The following is a 21153-nucleotide window of genomic DNA, read 5'->3' on the forward strand; positions in this document are numbered from 1 at the left end:
CAGTGAAAGATTATCGGTGCCTTTGTGGACCTGAAAATGTGCCTTTCTCTATACTCTGGAAACCACATTGGTCACTTCCTCCCATGCCTGACAGTCTCAAGACCTGTTTCTGTCATACATACCCAAACTGTAGTAATTCAACCAATACAACAAGCATGAAAATGTTACTCTTTCTTATATTTGGCTGCAATGTCTCAGTACTGGGTATCACGTAGTGTCACTTGTAAAACAATCAAGATTATGTTGTTACATATTGTTTCCATACAATTATCTTGTTTTATAAGATCATTACTGCAGTAAAAATAATATAGCATCATATAGTGCATCAAATTATATTTGAAAACCTTTAAAATAAAGTGGAATGTTCCTGTTGTTTGTATTTGGCTACTATATTTCAGGCAATACCAATTAGTGCTCGTCAAACAATCTAGAGCAGCTAAACATTTTTCCATGAGATAAAAAGAGTGGAGTGATTTACTGTAATTGTAAATAAGTAATGACTTCATGAATTAACGTTAGAATAATCTGCCAGATTATTAAACTATAGTAGAATTAGCACTGTCATATTGTTTACCTGTACCTATTGTTTGTGCTTGCTGGTGATCTCATAGTTTGAACACAAACTGCTATATGTTTTCTGTTTGATTTTTGCAATGTAATGTTATCCTCTTTTTCTTTTCTGAAACTGGAGCTGATCCTGAAAAAGGTCAGTGGACTTCCCACTTAACCTTAAATAAGTAAGCAAATAAACAAATAAATATTTCTTCTTTCACAACTGTATTCTCATGGCAGAATTAATATACCCTGAGAATGCTTAGGATTACTACAGCACTGTACCATCCACTTGTTAGCAGTGCAACAAATGATACCTGTAACTATGTAAAAGAAAGTGAACTATTCCTCTTACCTACATTTAGCTGTTATGTCTGAGCTTCAGGTGTCAGACAATAGTGTTTTTTTTTCAAAGTACAAACACCATAATGCTGTATGTGGCTTCCAACTGATGATCTTTTTTCCACAAGTGCATTAGTATAGTAAAATTAATGCAGTTTTCTGACCCTTTATAACTCTCTGCATGTGGGACTTTATACAGCACTTGCAGGCTTTATTAATTCAGCTGCACAAAATGCAACTACCCAGAGGTTGGATTATTCAGTCATACATACCAATACACAGCAACATAAACTTGATTATTTGCCAGTTGACCATATCTCTGCATGCCTTTTTCTAATTACACTGTGTATCAAAATGATATTTGCAAGCATGCAAAATAAACTTTAACATTTCTCTTGTTTGTATTTGCCTATAACTTCTTCCTGTTGCATACTGTCCATTTTCAAGCTATCAAGAACTCATTACTATACATTGCTTGCCCATTATACAGAGCACCAAATGATATTTTAGTAGAATAACACAAAATATTTATCTTGATTATAACTGTGCTAATGTATTATTAAGTATCACAAACTAGCACTTGTTGAGCAATCAATACATTGTTGCTGTATATTGCTTCCCCATTACACGGTGCACAAAATAACATTTGCAAACATATAAAATAAAGTGAAATATTCATTTTCCTCATATTTTGCTATAATGTTTAGCTACTAGATATTGCGCAATAGTGATTCATTAGAAAATAATTAATACATTCTCCAGTTGTTAAACTGATCTGTGTATGACTACAGTCTCCATATGTTAAGCTGTGAAATTGCACATCACAGATTCACATGTGCAGGCTGTATTACTTCAGCCATGCACAATGCACATTGTGCAGGTTTTTGTTACTTCAGCTGTGTCATTATGCCATCACTCCCTGTACCCTAATGTAACAGCACTACTGCTCCACAAATTGGTAAAAGGCACTAAGAAAGTATTGTTTCATCTGGTTTATAATACTTACTAATACAACTTACTAACATTCTTTTTTTGAATTTTAACTTACAGGTCAATGGGATTTTCATCCTTCTTGCTGTATTGTTTGCATATGCAGAACTACTGTTTTCAGTCCTGCTATGCACTTAGTTAATAAGTGCATTCAATAAATCTAAGTTTGAAGTTGAACTATTTGCACCTGTTTTAAACTATAGCTACATAGGGGTAGTAGGAAACATGATTTACATTATCAATAGCACAGGGAGCCGGCAGTGGTATGACTTTGACTCCTTGTGGTGATATATCAAAGGAGACTAGAGAGAAACAAAATTTATTAAGAAACTAGACATAAAAGTTAAGGACGATATAGTCTCTAAAATAACATACTTAGTTTATAGAGGACATCCACAAATACAAATGTGTGCAAATTGGGTGTCATTTATTATTATTATTTTTTTTTAATTTATCCTTTGTTCATCAGATTAGTCCCACCAGGCTAGTGGCCTCTTTGCAGGGAAGACCTGAGATAGTATACACACAACTACAGGAAATTTGGCCAGAACATCAATGAACTTCCTATACTCTTTTTGATAGATGCCACGGGATATGTTTACATCCACCTTAGCTACCACCAGCTCAAGCAGATGGCACCTTGGTTTAAAATCACATCCTAAGGATGACACTCTGTACAAAAATGCATAAAGGATCAACACATCACAGTGTGAAATGGATATAGCATACAGGATGTTAATTATACTACCAGATGATACAGATGTACTCAATATATACATAGATCACCAAGAAGGATTCCTGACACAGGACCTATCCTTGGAATTATTTTCACTCTTCTGCAGATACTTATACAGTTCCGTACCCACATTCAAGGAGCCACTGTTGTCATCTGCTTCTGGGATAAATGGTAGTGAACTGATAGCCACAGTCTACATTTTACAACTAAATCAGGATGTCTTCCTTAAATAAAACATATCTTTCATTAGGAAGATTTACTTCATTCTACAACGTCTTTGTTAACATGCATATTTGTAACTATGTACTAAGGTTAAAAAGTCCACAAGATTCAGCTGTATTCAAAGGACACGTCACAAACAAAATATGGTTCAGGTCTCCTTCCTGAAAAGGTACGATAAACACTGATAAATCATTCTAAAAGGAAGCATTTTAAACAGGTCCAGAATTTTGCACAGAAGCCAGTCTGTTCAGCAAAATATGCAGGAACATTAGACAGATAGTCCAGCATACCTTGCAAAACATTTCTTCTAACTGAGGCTCTGTGCCTAGAATGCAAGTTCCCAGCAAAAACTCTTTAAGTTAATATAAATTGCTGCACTGTTCCTCTAGTAATGATACCCTCTGCAAATACACTCCTGAAACAACCTCCACAGTCAGGTACTCTTATAAATAAATGTCAGTACTTATTGCTATAAGACTCTTGGAGACAAATTAATTTCACAGTTAGCCAATCATATTGTCCCATTGCAGCTGCTGGTCTTCATTTCCATCATAGTGAAAATAAGATGACTGTCACAGATTTTGTAAAGATCCTGAAGAGGTTACAAAAAGTCAGCATTTCAAGCCACAAACATGAGGACTGATTTAGGAGGTAGCCACTATTAAGTAAACGTAAAGGTGGAAAGAGCTTTTAAGTGATACCTGTTTAAAGTTATATATGGCTAGGCCTCTTATGGTCCCTGCAATTGCATGCATAGTATTGTTCCTATGTTCCTACAAAGCTCCTTTACATTTGTCAATCTCATGTTCAGGATACAGAGACTGTATTTTATGGGACTTTTGTGCTTACAGTTGTGGGTGTTGAGGTAGAAGCATACAGGTCATCTATAGTGCAGAAAGCTATACTTTGTTGCTGGGGTCAACATAATCATCAGTGTCCAGTGAAGACAAGATCTTGCCAATAATAAAATCATCACAGGGGTCAAGGACAGCTGGGGATGAGCCATCATGTTCACATATCATGCTACATGTGCACATCTCGCAGCAATCCTGGTGGAATCAAAATTTCACAGGCCAAATGTAAGACGTCAAGCTGCAGCTGCATTACAGTCATGGAAGCGACAGAGGAAGTGGCAATATTAAAGGTGTTTGAGAGAGCAATGTTTCAGGTTTGTGATGGAGTAGTTTCCTCAGATTAAACCAATCTGGGAGCAGTTAGCCATACTAAACTCATCTAGCAAGAATGACTCCTTGGAAGCAGGAAGGTAAACCAGAATTTGTTGTGTTTCATTCTGTGAGCAAGAGAAAAATATTAACACTTTCATTAAAGAAATTTAGAAAATTCCAGGAAATCATAATAGAATAAAGTAAATCAGAAGGCTTCCCAGATACATAAATGGTATTTCTCAGAATGAACTTCAAAGAAGAGATGGCTCTGTACACAGTAGTCATGTGACCAAAGTATCCATTCAGCTGTTTACTCATAGAAACTATTATATCCAACATATAAGCACCAGTGGTTATTCTGAAGGCCTCTGAGGTAAGTGTCTTCAAGGTGGAATTGTAAATAAATAAGATTAATCCCCCAAGAGACAGTAAAGGAAGACTTTATTTATTCATTTTCTCCTCCCAAATAAGTATCTTTGGTGGGGAAAATAGAGAATAAATAGAATTTATCATCCATGTCAACCTATACAGAAAGAACTTATGTGTCTGCATTTGTATTTACCACAAATAATGCAGAACATGAGGGGAGATCTTATCATCCTGCACAGTAGGTGACTGACTAGTGATCAGAACCAGGAGTGGCCGGAGAACTGAGTACTAGAAAATGGGAAATGAGAGAGTGAAGGCTTTGCAGTGTGCCAGGGAGGAAGATACCAGAAAGCTAGCATCAGCTCGAAGCATACCTCTCAACTGTCCAGATATTCACAGAATGTCCAGATTTGTGCCTCATATTTTTTGTCTATTCCTTAGAAAGTTGTGGTTTCCTGCAAATAACTGAGGATTGGCATCACTAAACAATGACATTCATTTGAGTTTTACACTTCATATACTTCAGAAATGTAAGCTAACACAAATTCTGTTATTCTAACAACTTTCTAAGTCCATAAGAGCAATATTTAAAAAATGTAATATTTTTGGGACTTTGTCCCTCCTTTATTTTAGGCTTTGCCTAGATTTCTTGTGCTAAAAGGTTGAGAGGAAGGAAGGCTCGTGTTTGAGGGACTAATATAGATCTGGAGTCAGAAAAATCTGAATATTTCTCCCTCCAAGATACTAGCTGCATGATGTTTTCTTGCATATACTCAGATTTCCATCATGCAGGATACACACTCTTGTTGGCACCAATAAATGCTTGACAGGAACTGTAAAGTCATCTCCAAGGCAGTTCAGTGTTACTAATCCTAGTCATCTCCCAGGCCCTCGGCTGTAAATGTTTCGTCTCCAAGGCCCCTGCTTATAAATGTTTTATCTCCCTGGCACACTCTTGTAAATGTTTCATCTCCCAGACCTCCACTCTGCTAGTAAATGTTTCATCTCCCAAGCCCCTGCTTACACTTATCAAGGGTACCAGAACATGTCAGAGATTTGGGATGCATGGCTAGGCTTAAAAAGGCCCTCGCATTTGTTAGCGTAGTACACACCTATAAACCTGTGAACCTATGAAATGAACAATATGGATTAGAATTAAAACATATACATGTTTTGGGGGAAACTGCATCTCAATTTCTCTATCAGAACTACAAATCTCACTGAGAGAAAAACATGGGGCTTTGGTGTCAACTTTCAACCCAAATCTTCTCCCAAAAACAAGTGCTGGCAAAGCCCCCTTCTGATACATTTCTTAATAGAGTATGTAGCTGAAAGGGTTTGCATAATGGTTAAGGTTTTCACCTCACATGTACAAGGTATAGGATTTTGATTCTGCCCTTGAGTTATTGGCTACTCTAGTAATAGTCTGCAGGGTAATTGCCTAGTACTTATCTATAAGGGGATGCAAAGTCAAAAATGTTCCTGTAATAAAAGCTGAAGTGACTGATAAGACCTCATAGGCTGCAAACTGACTTCTATATTTCAAAAAAGACCCAGAGATATTAGGCATGGATTCCTAATACTTTCTCTTAGGTATCTCAGACTGACATCAGAAATCCTAGACTGACAGTTTTTCAGATGTCCCTTTCAGTGTTTGTTTTTATGAAGGACTCCCAATTCCATCTCCACAATGTAGCAATCTGCTGGGGGGAGCTGAGCTTAACTGATGGAGGCATTAAATAGTACTGTTAAATGTCAGGCACTGATGGAATTTACTGATGTCATGGAAAAGGTCTAAAGCAGATAAAAAAAATTGTCCTGGTCCAAATTATGGTGAGTAAGCAGAATGTATTTCACAGATATTTATGGCTTAAGCCATCTCGTTTCATTCATAATTGAGCACGAGCACTCAATTTTGATGGCAGCACAAAAGGAGGATGCCCGCATAGTGCAAGCAATGGAAAATAAGTGAATCTGTGCCAGTGAACCTGTCCAAAAACTCAGGCACAGGGGAAAATACAGTGATTAAGTCATATTGTTTCACAAATATAGGTGCCAATATTTTTAACTGGATGCAATAAGGATAGTGAACATGATTCCAATATCTGAACCTGCTTTGAGAGTCTTTGCAAAAAAAATTGATAGATTATCATCAAAGACCATAGTGGCCTTTTATAATTTACTAATAAAAATGATTATAAATTAAAAATAAATATTTAGGTAGAAGGTACTAAAGTTTAAATTTAAAATGACCAACCATAAGGAATTATAAAGCAATTAAAAAATCCTAATTTATATCATTAAAACATAAATGAATGTTACATGTACCCTAATGTACATTGTTAGGATAGATACATACAAAATGTTTTTCTGAATAAAGAACTAAACTGTATAATTTTTTAGAACAAACTGTTACTGTTTCAGAAGTATTGGGAAAGGAGGCATTACAACAAGTATATGAGAAGTCCCAGGAATGATACATATAAAAAGACTACACTTATACATAATCTTTTCCTTAAGGTTTGGTCACGTTATTAGGGGAATTAAAGCTAATCATAAAAGTAAGAAATATTCACTTAATTATCTGCTTGTTTATTCAGAGAGGTGAAGAACTCATCCGCAGGGATCCATTTCAATACCACTGCCTCAAAGAAAATATCCAGAGCAAATCAAAGGCAGGCTATAAACATATGCGAACATAAAGGGCATGATTCAGAAAGGTTACTGTGAGATGCACACAATGTGTATGCCTCACACTAAACATTTCTGATTCAGAGACAATCCTACCATGGTGCTGCAACATGAAGATGTGCAGAACTGCAGTGGACTGTCTCTTCAGCCATGCTAAATGCTAATGAGGCAGTCGGGTGGAGTGGCATAAGCTATGTAGCCATGTGCTTTCCCCTTGAAACTGCCTGCAGTAAGGCATTTATTCAGCTAAATGATTCACAGAATCGCTCAGTTGAGTAAATTAGCATGTCTGCTCCTGACCACTCTTGGCAATGAACATGCCAAAAGGTCATTAACATCCATCATCATAAAGGTAATTGCTGGGGAGTTTAGAGGGGGGGTTCCTGAGGGGCTGCATGTGTGAGTATATGTGCGAGCATGTTTCTATATGGGAGGTTGCAGTAGGAGTGGTTAGTGAGGAGGTTAGTTAGGTAAGTGTGTGTGTATGGGAGAATGGATTAGTGTTAGTGTTATTGGGTGAGAAGAGGAATGAGTGTGTGTGTGTGTGTGTGTGTGTGAGCATTTGTGGCTTGTGGTAGCTGTCTCATCTCTACACTCCCTTAGACTAACAAGCAAGTCCTGCAAAATTGGGTCGGGAGGGACACTAACAACCAGGGATCATTCAAGCTTTGTGGGTGGAGGGGCACCAGGGGTAACTCTAACAATATATTCAGGAGGAACAGTAGACACAGAGGAGCACTAGACACTGGGGATTACTATACGTATATGGTTTTGGGAATGCTAGACACCAGGAATAACTTCTTGTGTGGAAGAGGCATTTACACAAAATGGAGGAAACACCAGATACCAGGGATAAATTCCTTGTGCTATAATAGCACTTAACACATAACAGGGATGGGAAAAACAATGAACACCAGGGAGGACACTAAACAGGTGGGTTGGGGGAACACTAGACACTAGGGATACTCTATACAGTGTGCCTTAAAGGCACATCCTTAAAGATAAAAAAATGTTGAAGAGAACTATAGTTATACTTAACATGCTATAAAGACACACACACACACACACACACACACACACACACACACACACACACACACACACACACACACACACACACACACACACACACACACTTTGATCTCAACCAACCACAGTGCTTATCTGATGAGACCTTCATAAATGAAGGCATAACTACATTTGTCATCACGGCTGAAGCACTCAGTTTGTACTGAAAAATATAGGAAGCTGTTATATGCTCCTACAATTTCAGGAAAGAATAACTATTTTGTGTTCAGCTTTGAGATAGGGGCACTAGGTCAGGGAACTGCACAGGGTGCCAAATGAATTAGGTATGGCTCTGATAAAAACACATTCAAAATATGAGTATACAATTTCAGTAAACTATAACTAGGACTGCGGCACTGCTGCAAAGCATTATGATTAACTCTGTGGTAGTAAAGAACCTCTACGACAGCATAAATGTAAACTAATGTGGGTGCAGAAAACAGTTACATACTGTTCCTTCTCTTAGGTGGGGCAGTAACTTATAATTTAATTTTCATATATATGCAGTTTCTAATTTCTGTAAATAAGACATTAATAATGTTTGGGGCAAGAACAAACAGGGTAACATTTAAGGTGTTATTGAGCAGACAGAGTTTGGGGTCATTAAGGTCTCAGCTTAGAGTCTTGATCTAGTGAGTGACCACATTGTGGTATCTTAAAAATTAAGGTGAGTAGGAGATGGAGCATTCTTTAAAATGGAAGCCAACTGCTTCTTGCAGCAAGTTGCAACATCTTCTCTTCTGGAAGTGTGAAGAATAAATACCAATATTCTATTGGAAAGGAACTGGAGAGCACATATATTTTTAGTGGAAGCATTAGTTCAAAGTGTAAGCTAACATTATGAGTTTGCAAAATGCCTTTCCAGATAACTGACCTAACTTCAAAGAGTGTGGATAATTTATAGTATACATTGAAAGTTTATTAATTATGATTTTCCGATGTTAGTAAGTATGTTATTTCAGAAAATTTCCAGTGACCTTAAATGACTTTCATACTATTGGAAGAAAACTATATGCATAAACTTCTCTGATAATTTCCGTAGGAGCTATTAAACAGCAAGCAAAATCAATGCAATGACACTTTATGAATGGAATGGTTATTTTCCAGTGAAAATGAAAGAATTATTAGGCAAAAAAGCAAATATATTATTTGAAGGCCATAATGCAAAAATGATAAGTATTTTCATCCCTTTGGGTTTAAGAAATTGAATCAGTCATGTAGTGACTAAACCATTTAGGGTACTGGCAAATTCTATCCATAAGAAAAAAAAAAATTAAATTGCAAGGATTTTCTGGGACAGTATTTGTAGTCAACTCTCTTTTGTGTGTGTGTGTGTGTGTGTGTGTGTGTGTGTGTGTGTGTGTGTGTGTGTGTGTGTGTGTGTGTGTAGCATACCTCTCAACTTTCCAGATTTTCACAGACTGTCCAGATTTTTGCCTCTTTGTTTTGGTCTGTTCTTCATAAAATATGTGGTTTTCTGGCAAATCATTAAGGATTGAAGTCACTAAATAACATACATTTGAGTTTCAGATGCCATATCCTTCAGAAAATGCATGCTAACACAAATGCTGTTATTCTAGCAAATTTCTATATTTATAAGAGCAGTATTTAAAATCTGTCCCTGTTTTTAGGCCAATGTCCCCCCCATTATTTTAGGCTTTGTTCAGATTTCTTACACTAAGCAATTGAGAGGTGTGGTATGGAGGGCACACAAAAAGTCGCTGTAATGCCAGTTGTGTAACATCATTGTTTATCAGAGGTGTGAGAAAGGGGTTACAGCTACTGTACTTAATACATAAATTACATATTATTTCACACAGCATGCCAATTCTATATCTGTTACTATGTTAACTGTTGAATCTATTGTTATCCTTCTGTGTCCTCTAACATGTGCTACGTACTTTACTTTGTTTACTTTATTCTTTTCTCCATTAACTTTGATACCACCAGTTCTGAGAACCACATTGCAAAATATTATAACTATCTAATTTTATATTTTAAGGATGGAGGAAAGACTTTCATATTTTTAGTGTGTCTGTCTGTCTGTCTGTGTGTATATGACCCTGTGTGTGTTTGTGTGCATGTGCATACATTTTCCTTATGACTAATGACTTACTGATGAAACACTTAAACATATCAACAAGAATTCCGTTTCTTCGTTTACAGGCAGATGCAGATCATTATATGCGTATAACCACTTATCCATAAAACTTGATCTTAGGTCACTAGTGAAATCAAAACTGTGAGCTCTGCACCAGTGGTACAGTTATACAATGAAGTCTTACATTGAAAGTGTTGTACAGTGTACCTCAGCCTTACCCACATCATGGATCAATAAAACCTTGGAGAACATGCCTGTACATGCTGTTTGTCAGAGGACTCTCTCTAGGTTTACACATCTCATTAAATCACCTCTGCTTCTTTCCTAGTCAGGCCATTTGATTGTAGGTGAGAATAACATCATATTCATTTCATGTGCAATTCTCCCCATGATCCTAAGAATTTGTTTGGTCACATGGCACCAGGCAGGCACCTTAACTCCCTGACATTTCCCTTCCTTAATTCTATCTTCCTAACTATGGAATCCCCCCATCAGCAGTTCTTTACTTCAGTTCCGGAGTCTGGTGCAACCATGTTGTGAGCCTTTGATGTGGTATTACCAATCATTCTGTTTTGACTCCACTGTTAGTGCCTCCACAGAGGAACCAATTTGTACTAGGACAGCTTAAGAATTATGGAGATGTAAGATGCACCTCTATTCCACATCTCTCATCCTAACAGAATTCTGTGATCTGCATGCTCCTCATTCTTGGCAACCTCTTAAGTATCATTGGGTGGAAAAAATGGGAATGTGAAACATGTCAGTTGTTTTGGCTTGATATAAGAAATACTTTATTTCTAATGAGAAAAATGCCCACATATGGGAATTTATATATCTTCCACAATGTTTCCTGGAAGATCACTGCTACATAACCATTACACTGTACCAGTCTCATCATTTCTAATGTCTAGCTTATGATGTGTACATTGATTATTTACTTTTATTTTCCTTATGTAAATTTTCTGCTGCTTGCTTCCCAAGCAGTGACAATTTCAATGAGAAGTGTGCTTTCTTGTAATGATGTAAGCCTACAGCTAGTAGACACCATTCTTCAAATGGTGCAGAAATTGTAATTCTAGTGCTTTAGCAAGACCTGTGTGTTCCTTAGATCATGTGACCAGTTTCACAACAGTATTGTTCCTGAGATTTCACAGCTGCCATAAGTGTGGGCTTTCTTTAGAACATCCTGGATATTTTTAATGACTGGCAGTAGTCTGCATTTCCTGGTTTTATGTTGTTACTTAAGAGCTACAAGGATGAAACAGTGCATCTCAATGGCCAGATAAGCACCCTTAGGTACTGGAGAAGCAATCAGGCTGGATGTTTATCTGAAAGTACATAGCAGTTGTACTGAACTGTGATGGTGAACCTCAAGTCATAGAATGAAGTCCTTATGTCCCTGACTTCATTTGTGATCACAAGCATTTGGTAGTGATTATAATGATGAAATCAGGGATACACAGGGTACAAATCAGGTTCCATTGTATGGTGGCTGGGTTCACTATCTGTGAAATACATGAGAATCTTAGAGAATACTCCCTGTTCCAACAGGTAAAAAATAGTTGTTTGAGGTTGTTTGGGAACTAGCAAAGATGCATGTTGGGGATTGTCCCTTGGGGATGTGTAAGGCAAGGCACAATGGGAAGAGTCCACAGGACAAACTCAGGATACGCTGGAGAGATTATATCTCTCTCAGCTTTTCTGGAAATGCCTATGGAACCTGTAGGACTATCTGGGATCTTTAGCTGGGCAGAGGTATATTTGGTCTACCCTGTTCAACTAGGCTTAGGAAATGTAAGAATGGACAGCAGCTGTGCCATACAGCAAAATGTTTGCTTAAGTTTGAACCATAACCTTGGAATGTGATAATCATGAGGATACTGCTGTAGACACTGTTTTGATCACAGGCAAGCACTGTGCTTGGATATTTGCAAAACATATACAATCTATAAAGTGGAATGCTGCAAACCGATTAGGTAGGTGTTACTTTCACTGGAAATCTTGTCCTGCACAAACCTATCCTACATCAAGCACCTGCCCACTTTCAGGATTGTGCATGTTACATTTACATTACAGTGTTTGCTTGGAATGTCAGCATATGGTGAAATGATTCCACTATGCCAACAACATTTCTGCATGGCATGGCAGCCAACTATGTTTTCTCTGATGTCCCTTACATCTTACATCAGAACTGTTTAGCCCTCGGTGTCTGAATCTCTATTTATGGTAGAAAACCTTTCAATCCCCATCTTGTTAATTTAACTAGACTCCCATTGCATGTCTTCCAGGCACATGCCAGGATATAAAACAAAACCACAATATAAACATTCATAAAAATGACAATGAGTATGTTTACAAAGTTTAAATAGTTGGATGTTTAGTGTAAATAACACTGATATAGATTAGGGAATTATTGCTGGCGTTACAACCAGATGAAAGCAACCAGTCATAACTTTGTGCAGATAAAAAACAAAAAAAATGTATTCTTCTACCCTGAACTTTCCATGTGGAAGAACCCCCACCCAGACTTATATATGCCAATGCATATAACTTGCAGTAAAGAATATATATCACTGCTATGTTCCTGTGTAATTTGTTCTGCAAACAAATTTGACAATGTGCCAGTAGTTTAGAACACAGTGAACAGAATATAAGTTGTCTCGACTGCAGTGCAGCCTGTACTGTCGGACTAGGGTCACAATGTAGTGTCTCTGGTGATACAGTACACATGCATCAAGACCACAGGCATCTTGAGAGCAATACCATGTAGACACAAGTTTTAGTCTTGTCAGTCTAAAGGTACATCTGTCAGATTCTACATATATTATCCAGCAGTATCGAATGTGGAAAGGGGCACGTAGGATTAATCATTTAAAACCAGGTCATAAATGAAATAAAATGGTTGATGAAATATTTCCCTTCTGTCATTTAATAATACACAGAAACCCTGTATCAAATCATGCAGTTTTGATCTCAATATGACGTTCAGTATTTACAAAGAACTGCTGCAAATTTTATTGTTCTCTTCTCTCTTGAAAAGGCCCCCAAACAAAGGAAAAGCAATCTGCAAAGAGTATTTTTTTATATGTCCCAGCATAATAAACTGCATCTTTTCTGTTGATGTGACTGTTATTTGTCTGTTTCTGAACTGATAAGCCCTTCCTAAATGCCATGGGTCACTATTCCCAATAAGTCTTAGGTTTAAATCATTCATACCCCATCCATCTGCTCAGCAGTTAGACACCTACTCTAATACTATCTTCAAAATCGTACCCTTTGGCCAAATAATAAATGACTGCTTAGCATCGACAAACCATGAAGGGCTATTGGGGTCAGTCTCTATATCAATACTGCAGCTAGAACTTGGAATAAAATTCCTCTATCAGTTGGGTCCATCACACACCTTCATATTTTCAAACAATTACTAAAAGACTTCCTCTCTGCCTCCTGGCTTTGTCCCTGCTCTTTATCTGAGAATTAGCACTCTAACATCCTTCATTACCTTTACTACCTCACTATATTGCACTACTTAAACTACTATACCTCCTTTTAATTAGCACAACCAAATTACTTTTCCATCAGTACTTCTCTATTAACACTCAAACTTGCTTATCTCTTCTAACACCTCATTCTATTGTTTTTCTTAAATCATTTCTACCTATCTTATGCATCACTTTTCTATTTCTATACAAAGCTTGTATAATATCTGTGAATATCAATACAAATGTTATTATGCTGACTATTATCCCATGTATTCACTAAAACTGCATTATAAAATGTATTATAAATATTGATTGCATTAAATATGACACCTTGCAGCTCTTCTCTCCAGGCCTCTAATGAAAAGGGGCACTTTTTGACCAGTCGAACTTTCCTGGTAAACAAATGTCAATAAATAAATAATACAGACAGGACTAATCCCAAACAGGCATCATAATCCTTCCTTGAGGTCTACAGCTGAGTTAACACTCTGTGATTGTGATCTGTCAGATTAAAGTTAAAAGTTACAGACAGAATAAAAATGTGTGCAGACCTACTCGATTTGGGAGGTGAGCACCAAAAATACTTGAAAAGGGTAGAAAGAACTGGAAAGAACTAATGCTAACCTATGTAACACTGTGCTGCCCAGACATTCATTTATTCATTTATTTAATGTATTTATAAGGTGAGTGGATTGACTCACTCAGGTCTTTTGTCCGTCATAATCTGCACTACACTACAAAGTAGTGCAGCTACTTAAAGGCATATACAACTAAGCAAATTATGGTTCCAGTGATCACTTGTCTGGCATTATTTATTATGTTCCTATGTTACTAAAGTCATGGGTGTTAACAGGGTTTTTACTATGACTTACTGAATTGTATCTGCATGAGGTTATAACCAGATGACACCAATCAGTAATAATCTTGTCCATATGAAAAACAAATTAATTCACCCCCGATCTCCCATATGGGGGTTAGTAATAAGTCTCTCACCCCACCTCAAATTTATATATATGCCAACTCCACAGTCATACAACCATAAAGAAAGGATAGATCTCTTAAAAATAAGGAATCAATGCCATTGCACTTAGAAACCACACACAACAGTAGTGATTTCCTATGTAAAATAGTCATCAAACAACTCTGTTTCACTGATGTAACACCTCATCCAGTTTAAGCTCCACAAGGTGTAGTGCAGTTGTCAATGTGAAGGCCAGTTGTTAAATGATACATATCAATACACACTTCATAGGCAAATAAACCTTATTTATGTATTTTCCGTTATCGTACCTCAAGCTTTTCAGCAATGTATGGTATTTTCAGAAGTTCTGAAGCTGATGGCCTGTCTGATGGATCTTTATGAAGCATGCTGAAATAAAAAGAGAGTGTAAATACTATTAACAACCAGCTAACTGAAAGTAAAAAATAAGTGAAATTCTACCACAAAAAAAAAAAAAACATACCTTTGCATTATACTGTTTAGCTTGGGTGAATATCTGCTTGGCAGTGATGGAGTCTCACCCTCAACGATCTTAAGAACAACTGTCAAGAAACTGTGTCCACTGAATGCATGTTCTAGGGAACATATCTCATACAATATGCAAGCTAGAGACCTGTATATGAAATCAAGTGGATTTAGAATGGTATTAATAAAGCACTGAACATATAATATATCTCATACTGTCTAAAATTTGATTACCTACTGGAAACAAATTCTTCTGTACTGAAGAAAAGTTACTATTGATTTCAGACTGACATAAAAATTGTAACAAGGATAAATGCATATTCTGCATCCACATTAGATAACCTGATCACTTTATGATAAATGCCCTTTATAAGAATGCATTGTGACTTTTATAAGTAAATGTTTTAACATTAGCTCCTGTGATAAACATTTTTAGCATTCATCATTCAAATAAGCATTCTTTACTGAGCTTACAGAACTGAATACTTCTGCAGAGTAAATGCCAAGTCTGCATTCTGACAAATGCAGTTTGGGACAAACTAAGTTGTCCCGGTCCCTCGAGTAAGGGGGTAAAGGGGTGTGGGGAGGGTATAGTGGTAGAAAGGAAGGTAAGGATTGTAGTTGGTTAGGATAGTGGGTTTGTGATGGCGAAAGGGTTAAGGAGAGAGGGAGATGTAAAAGGAAGTGAGGTAGGAGTAAGTGGGACCTCTGACAGTACTAAGGGTTTGGGATTAAAGGAAGTAGGCACATTTGGCATGAGTTGGTGGAGTGACAACTAGCTTACGTCCAGACGACCTGTAGGTATTGTGGATGAAGGTAGGCCTTGGATGGTGGGGAGAGAAGGGGTTAGATGGTCTGGGTCACTCCCCCCTTTGGTGTTTTCTAGAGGTTAATTTAAGGGGGGGCTGGAGTCTGGAAATATAGTTTGAGCTTACTGGTAGGAAAGGGTGATAGAGTACTGTATGTGTGGGTGTGTGTGTGCGTGGGTGAATGGTTGGGGGGGGTGGACAAAAAAAATATGTATATGTATATATATATATATATATATATATATATATATATATATATATATATATATAAAATGAAGTGAATGGGAGTAGTGCTAGGCTTACCTGTGTGTGTTGAAGTTTTTTCTTTGCTCCCTGTTGTCCGCCGGTCTCCTGGGGATTCGTCGGGCCTTGTTTCGGTGGGGCCATGCGGTCAAGTGACATCCATGGGGGAGGCTGGGCCTGTCGTTAGCTCCTTCGTGTAGTAGGCCATTGAGCCATGCGGTCAGGGTATATATAAAAAAAAAATAAAGAAAGGCATTCTCCCGGTGGTCATGGTAGGCAAAGGGGGGTCCATCGGTGTAATCTGGTCCCAGTTAGGTTGGCGGGTAGTTGTGCATCATCCCCTCGTGCTCCCTGGTGGGTTCGTGGGCTGGTTGTGTCCATTTCTGGGGTAAATGTTCTCCCGGTGGTCGTGGTAGGTGGTAGCATTGGGGTATAGTGGTGGATCATCTCCTCGGGGGTCCATCGTTGCATCTGGCTTCATCTTCATTGGTGTAGTGGCAGGTTTTCTGTTCGCGCTCCCTGGGGGGTTTTGTGGGTGTCCGTTTGTCTTCTCTGGTTTCCCTTCAGGATGGTGTCGCGGTCGTCTGGGTGTCCCTCCATCTTGGGATTCAGTGGTGGTGGTGGAATATCTTCTTCCTGGTGGGTTTGTGGGCCACTGTGTCTGTAGTTGCTATCCCGGGGGTTGTGGCATGCATTCGGGGGTCCATCATGCTTCTTCATCGGTGGTATAGTGGTGGTTTACGGTTCATGCACCCTGGTGGGTTCGTGAGTGTCAGTCAGTCTTCTTCGGTCCTCCCGTCTTCAGGATGACGTCATGGCCGATCGGGTGTCCCTCCGTCCTGGATTTTGGTGATGGTGAAATGGCTTCTCTGTCCTCCCTGGTGGTGTAGCAGGTTGCTTCTGCCGTTCTTTCGGCCGTTAGGTCCTAGCACCAATTCACGCATGCGCAATGCATTGATTAGCCATTACCTATATGGAGGATCACGCTGGGAGGGAAGGTAAGTGTTTTTAGGCTTGTTTGTGTGAATGGTGATGGGATTGGGTGGCTGGTAGATTGGGAGATAGTTAGAGGGACTTAATTAATTCATTATTATTATTATTTTTTTCCTCTCCATAGATACATATGGGGAGGGATATGGATAGGGGTTATGCTAGGGTAGGAAGGGGTACTAATGGTAGGAGGTGTGGCTGACAGGATGGGTGAAAGGTGATGGTGGGCAGACAGGGATAAGTTAAGGTGTAAGGGCAAAGCAATACTAGGGGTTGGGGGGGTAGGGCAGTCGGGCTTATAGAATAGTGCTAATATTTTGTTTCTTTTTTTACAGATGGCCAAATTACCAGAGCTAAGGCAGAGGTGGCAAGCAACTGTGGCCCAAGCGGAGGAACTGTTCCAGGAGGCGGCAACATCGGAGGTGGTACAGGAACCTGAACAGACCCCAGGTCGGAAGAGGCGACGCATGGCAGTGAGAACCCCAGCCGGGGGGGGGAAGCAACAGGCATCGCAGCAGGTGATAGCAGGGGAGACATCGGTTCCCAGCACATCGCAAGATGAAGGTGCAGGTAATGGTTTTATTATGGCAGCATTGCTGGGGGAGCTAGGGGTTGAGGATTGTCAGGTGGGGAGGGATGACGACTTGTCAGTTGGGGATCTCAGGGGCGGTGTGCAAGGGATAGAGGAGGCACAGAGGCAGCTAGCCCAGTTAGAGGTACGATGGGGAGCGGTGGGTTTCGGGGACAGTTCGGGCTTGGGCTTGGAGGTAGACTCTGATTTTGGGCTGCGGCCTGGGGACTGGTTGGCTATCCAATCTTTGGGGTAGGGGACAGGAGCAGTTATTCTGACTCCACACATTTCGGGTCCGGTTAAGGAAAAAATTTGGAAAGGGGAGTATGTGGATTTCTTTGAGCTAATCAATGGAGAAGGAGTCCAACAGCTAGTGGAAGCAGAGTCCTCTAACAGTAAGGACATGTTAGCGGCCTTAGCAGCATTGGGAAGGCAGAGGGTAGGTAAGCTTCACCCTAGGACATGGGATAATTGGGTGGTTGGCTTTATTTATTTTATGGCAGTGCAGCTGGAGAAGTACAGGTCCTTGGCTCTGCCACTGCTAGGCTATTTCCTTACCATTTATGAGGTGCAGCGGTTAAGGCCGGGTAATGCATGGCTCTGGTATGATCAGCATTTCTGCAAACGGAAGGTTGTGGACCAGTCACTTCATTGGAAGGTGCGTCACCCATATCTATGGTTGGCTACAATGATGGATAGTTACAGGGGCTTTAACAGAAGGTTGAGTGGGCCGGAAACAGCGGGTGTGTGTTGGTCATTTAATAGTGGCTCCTGTTCATGGGTGGGGTGCAAATTTGCCCATGTTTGTTCAAGATGTGGAGGGGGTCATTCGGCCACTAGTTGTGGTCGGCAGGATTTGTCCTAGAACTCCAATGTTATGGGTCGCGAGAGTGGATTTGCTGGGCAAGGCTTTCAGCCAGCCTGGGGGAGGGGTAATTTTCGTGGGTCCTGGGATTTGGACTCGGGTTCTTTAGAGGCAATAGAGAGAGGGGCGCCATTCCCTATTAAGGTGGAGGTTCTCCAGAGTATGCTTCATCGGTTTCCTGGCTTGGCCATCAAAGAGGAGATAATACATGGTTTTCAAGGGGGGATTCCTATTAAGTCCACCGTGGGAAGGTGTGGGGGGGGGTTGCAAGAATTTATGATCTGTTCAAGGTAAAGAGGACATCTTGGAGGCTTTACTGGAGAAAGAGAGTAGGGCGGGGCGGTTATTGGGTCCTTTTGACAATCCGCCTTTTAGTGCTTACAGGGTGTCACCTTTGGGGTTGGTGCCGAAGAAGCGAGAAGGGGAATTCAGAGTGATACATTCCTTGTCTTATCCGGAAGGGAATTCAGTAAATGATTTTATTGCAGAAGAGGAGGTTACGGTGCATTACGCTTCCTTAGATGATGCAGTGAAAGTGATTAGTGAATTTAGGGAGCCATGGTTGGTTAAGGTCGACATTGTGTCAGCTTTTTGGTTGTTGCCTATTAAGAATGAGGATTGGCTGCTATTGGGGATGCGGGTAGGAGATAAGTACTACTTTGATAAAGCTATGCCTATGGGTTGTTCAATGGCATGTGTGACTTTTGAGAAGTTCAGTACAGTATTGCATTGGATTTGGCAGCAGAAAGTGGGGACTCAAAAGGCAGTGCATTATTTAGATGACTTTTTGTAGGTGGGCAAAGGAAGGATAGTAGCACAGGAGGGTTTGCGGGAGTTTATGATTATGTGTGAGGAGTTAGGGTTACCATTGGCTCAGCATAAGATGGAGGGTCTGGCAAGGGCATTAGAATTTCTTGGATTAACAGTTGATGCGGAGCAGGGACTGTTTTGTTTATCAGAGAATAAAATAGAGAGGCTGAGGTCGGTGATACGTTCGGTGTTGGGTAAGGATAAGATTCAGATTTGTCCAGCTATGAAGTTGCTTGGGCTTTTGAATTTTGCCTGTCGAGCGGTACACCCAGGGCGAGCTTTTTACAGGTCACTGGCGTATTTGCTGAAAGGAGGTAAGAGCAAACACCATTGGATTAGGGTAACCCAACTAGTGTGGGAGGACTTGGTGTTATGGAATGGGTTTTTGCAACAATTTAATGGGATATCTTTTTGGCAGTCAGACTGGGTGGGGCAGGAGGAACTTCAGTTGTTTACGAACACAGCTGGGAGGGCTGGCATGGGGGCCTATTTCAGGGGTCGGTGGTTTGTAGCTGAATGGCCTCAGGATTGGAAGGAGGTATGGAAGCGGGATGAGGCCTTTCTGGAATTTATGCCTATATGGGCAGCTTCGGTGGTATGGAAGGAGCAATTGAGGGGTAAATGTGTAGTTTTTCACTGTGACAATATGACTAGTGAGGGTATTGCAAAAGAAGACAGCTAAGTTGGGCTTGTTATTGTTGGTATTACGTAAATTGGTTTTGCAGAGCCTTCTAATAAATTTTTCTTTTACAGGAGTGCATGTGCCTGGCGTAAGGAATGAGATCGCTGATAACTTGTCCCGATTTCAGTTTGGCAGGTTTCAATGGTTGGTCCCATGGGCAGAGGAGGTGCCAGAAATCCTGCCAGAGAAGGTGTTGAATCTTGGGTCAATGTAGCCAGGTGGTTGGTACGGCATTCCTGGGCCCCTTCTACAAAGAAGGCGTATGGTAGGGCTCTATTTGATTTTAATCAGTTTATTTTGCAGCTGCCAGAGGAGGAAGGGGTATGGTCAGAGGAATTACTACTGCAATATGTAGCTCATGTTTGGGGGTTACGCAGGGCTTTGCAGATGGTTAAGGTGGATTTGGCTGCAATTAGCATTTTCGCTAAGGTAGTGGGGTTGCAGGATTTCACTAAGTCTTGGACATTAGGGTGTATGTTGAGGGGTTGGGGGAGAATGGTGGTGGAATGTAAGGATATTCGCTGGCCACTTATGTGGGTTATACTGAAAGTTTTGTTGAAAGGATTAGGTTTGTTGCAGAAGGGGTCTATGGATTATTTTATGTGGTGTACGTTATGTACATGGTTATATTTTGGCGCTTTTTATATTTCGGAGTTGTTAGGCTCATTATATTGGAAGGATGTCATTATAGGTGAGGGCGAGGTTACTATTGCATTAAGGAGGAGTAAGACAGATCAGTTGGGTAGGGGATGTGTGGTGGTGCTTAAAACTGACAAGAATCCTTGCATTTGTCCAGTAATGTGGGCAAAAGAATTTGTGAGGAGGCAAAAGGGGAGTGTGGATCAGTTAATTTTTTGTTCAGTGGATGGGAAGGTGGTGTTGAGTAGTACATTCATACTTTTGGTGAGGAAGGTTTTATGTTGTATGGGATTTCTGGTGGAGAGGTTTGCAGCTCACTCGTTCAGGATAGGTAGGGCTTCAGATTTAGCTAGAGAGGGT

The 21153-nt window shown here is 39.8% G+C and overlaps 1 protein-coding gene across 1 annotated transcript in view; it reads right to left on the bottom strand.

The window, feature by feature from the left end:
* Positions 1 to 15503, bottom strand: part of LOC122797657 (serine/threonine-protein kinase Nek11-like) — a 1134678-nt gene extending 1119175 nt beyond the window's left edge. Inside the window, exons 1-3 of the mRNA XM_044066198.1 lie at positions 15423 to 15503; positions 15183 to 15376; positions 15010 to 15088 (exon numbers count right to left, since the gene is read on the bottom strand). Of these exons, the coding sequence (XP_043922133.1) occupies positions 15010 to 15088; positions 15183 to 15376; positions 15423 to 15503 (354 nt within the window). The remainder of the gene's footprint in view (positions 1 to 15009; positions 15089 to 15182; positions 15377 to 15422) is intronic.
* Between the last annotated feature and the right edge of the window lie 5650 nt (positions 15504 to 21153).

Source organism: Protopterus annectens, chromosome 3.part1 (genome assembly GCF_019279795.1).
Source record: "Protopterus annectens isolate FY-2018-M chromosome 3.part1, PAN1.0, whole genome shotgun sequence".
NCBI lineage: Eukaryota > Metazoa > Chordata > Ceratodontiformes > Protopteridae > Protopterus > Protopterus annectens.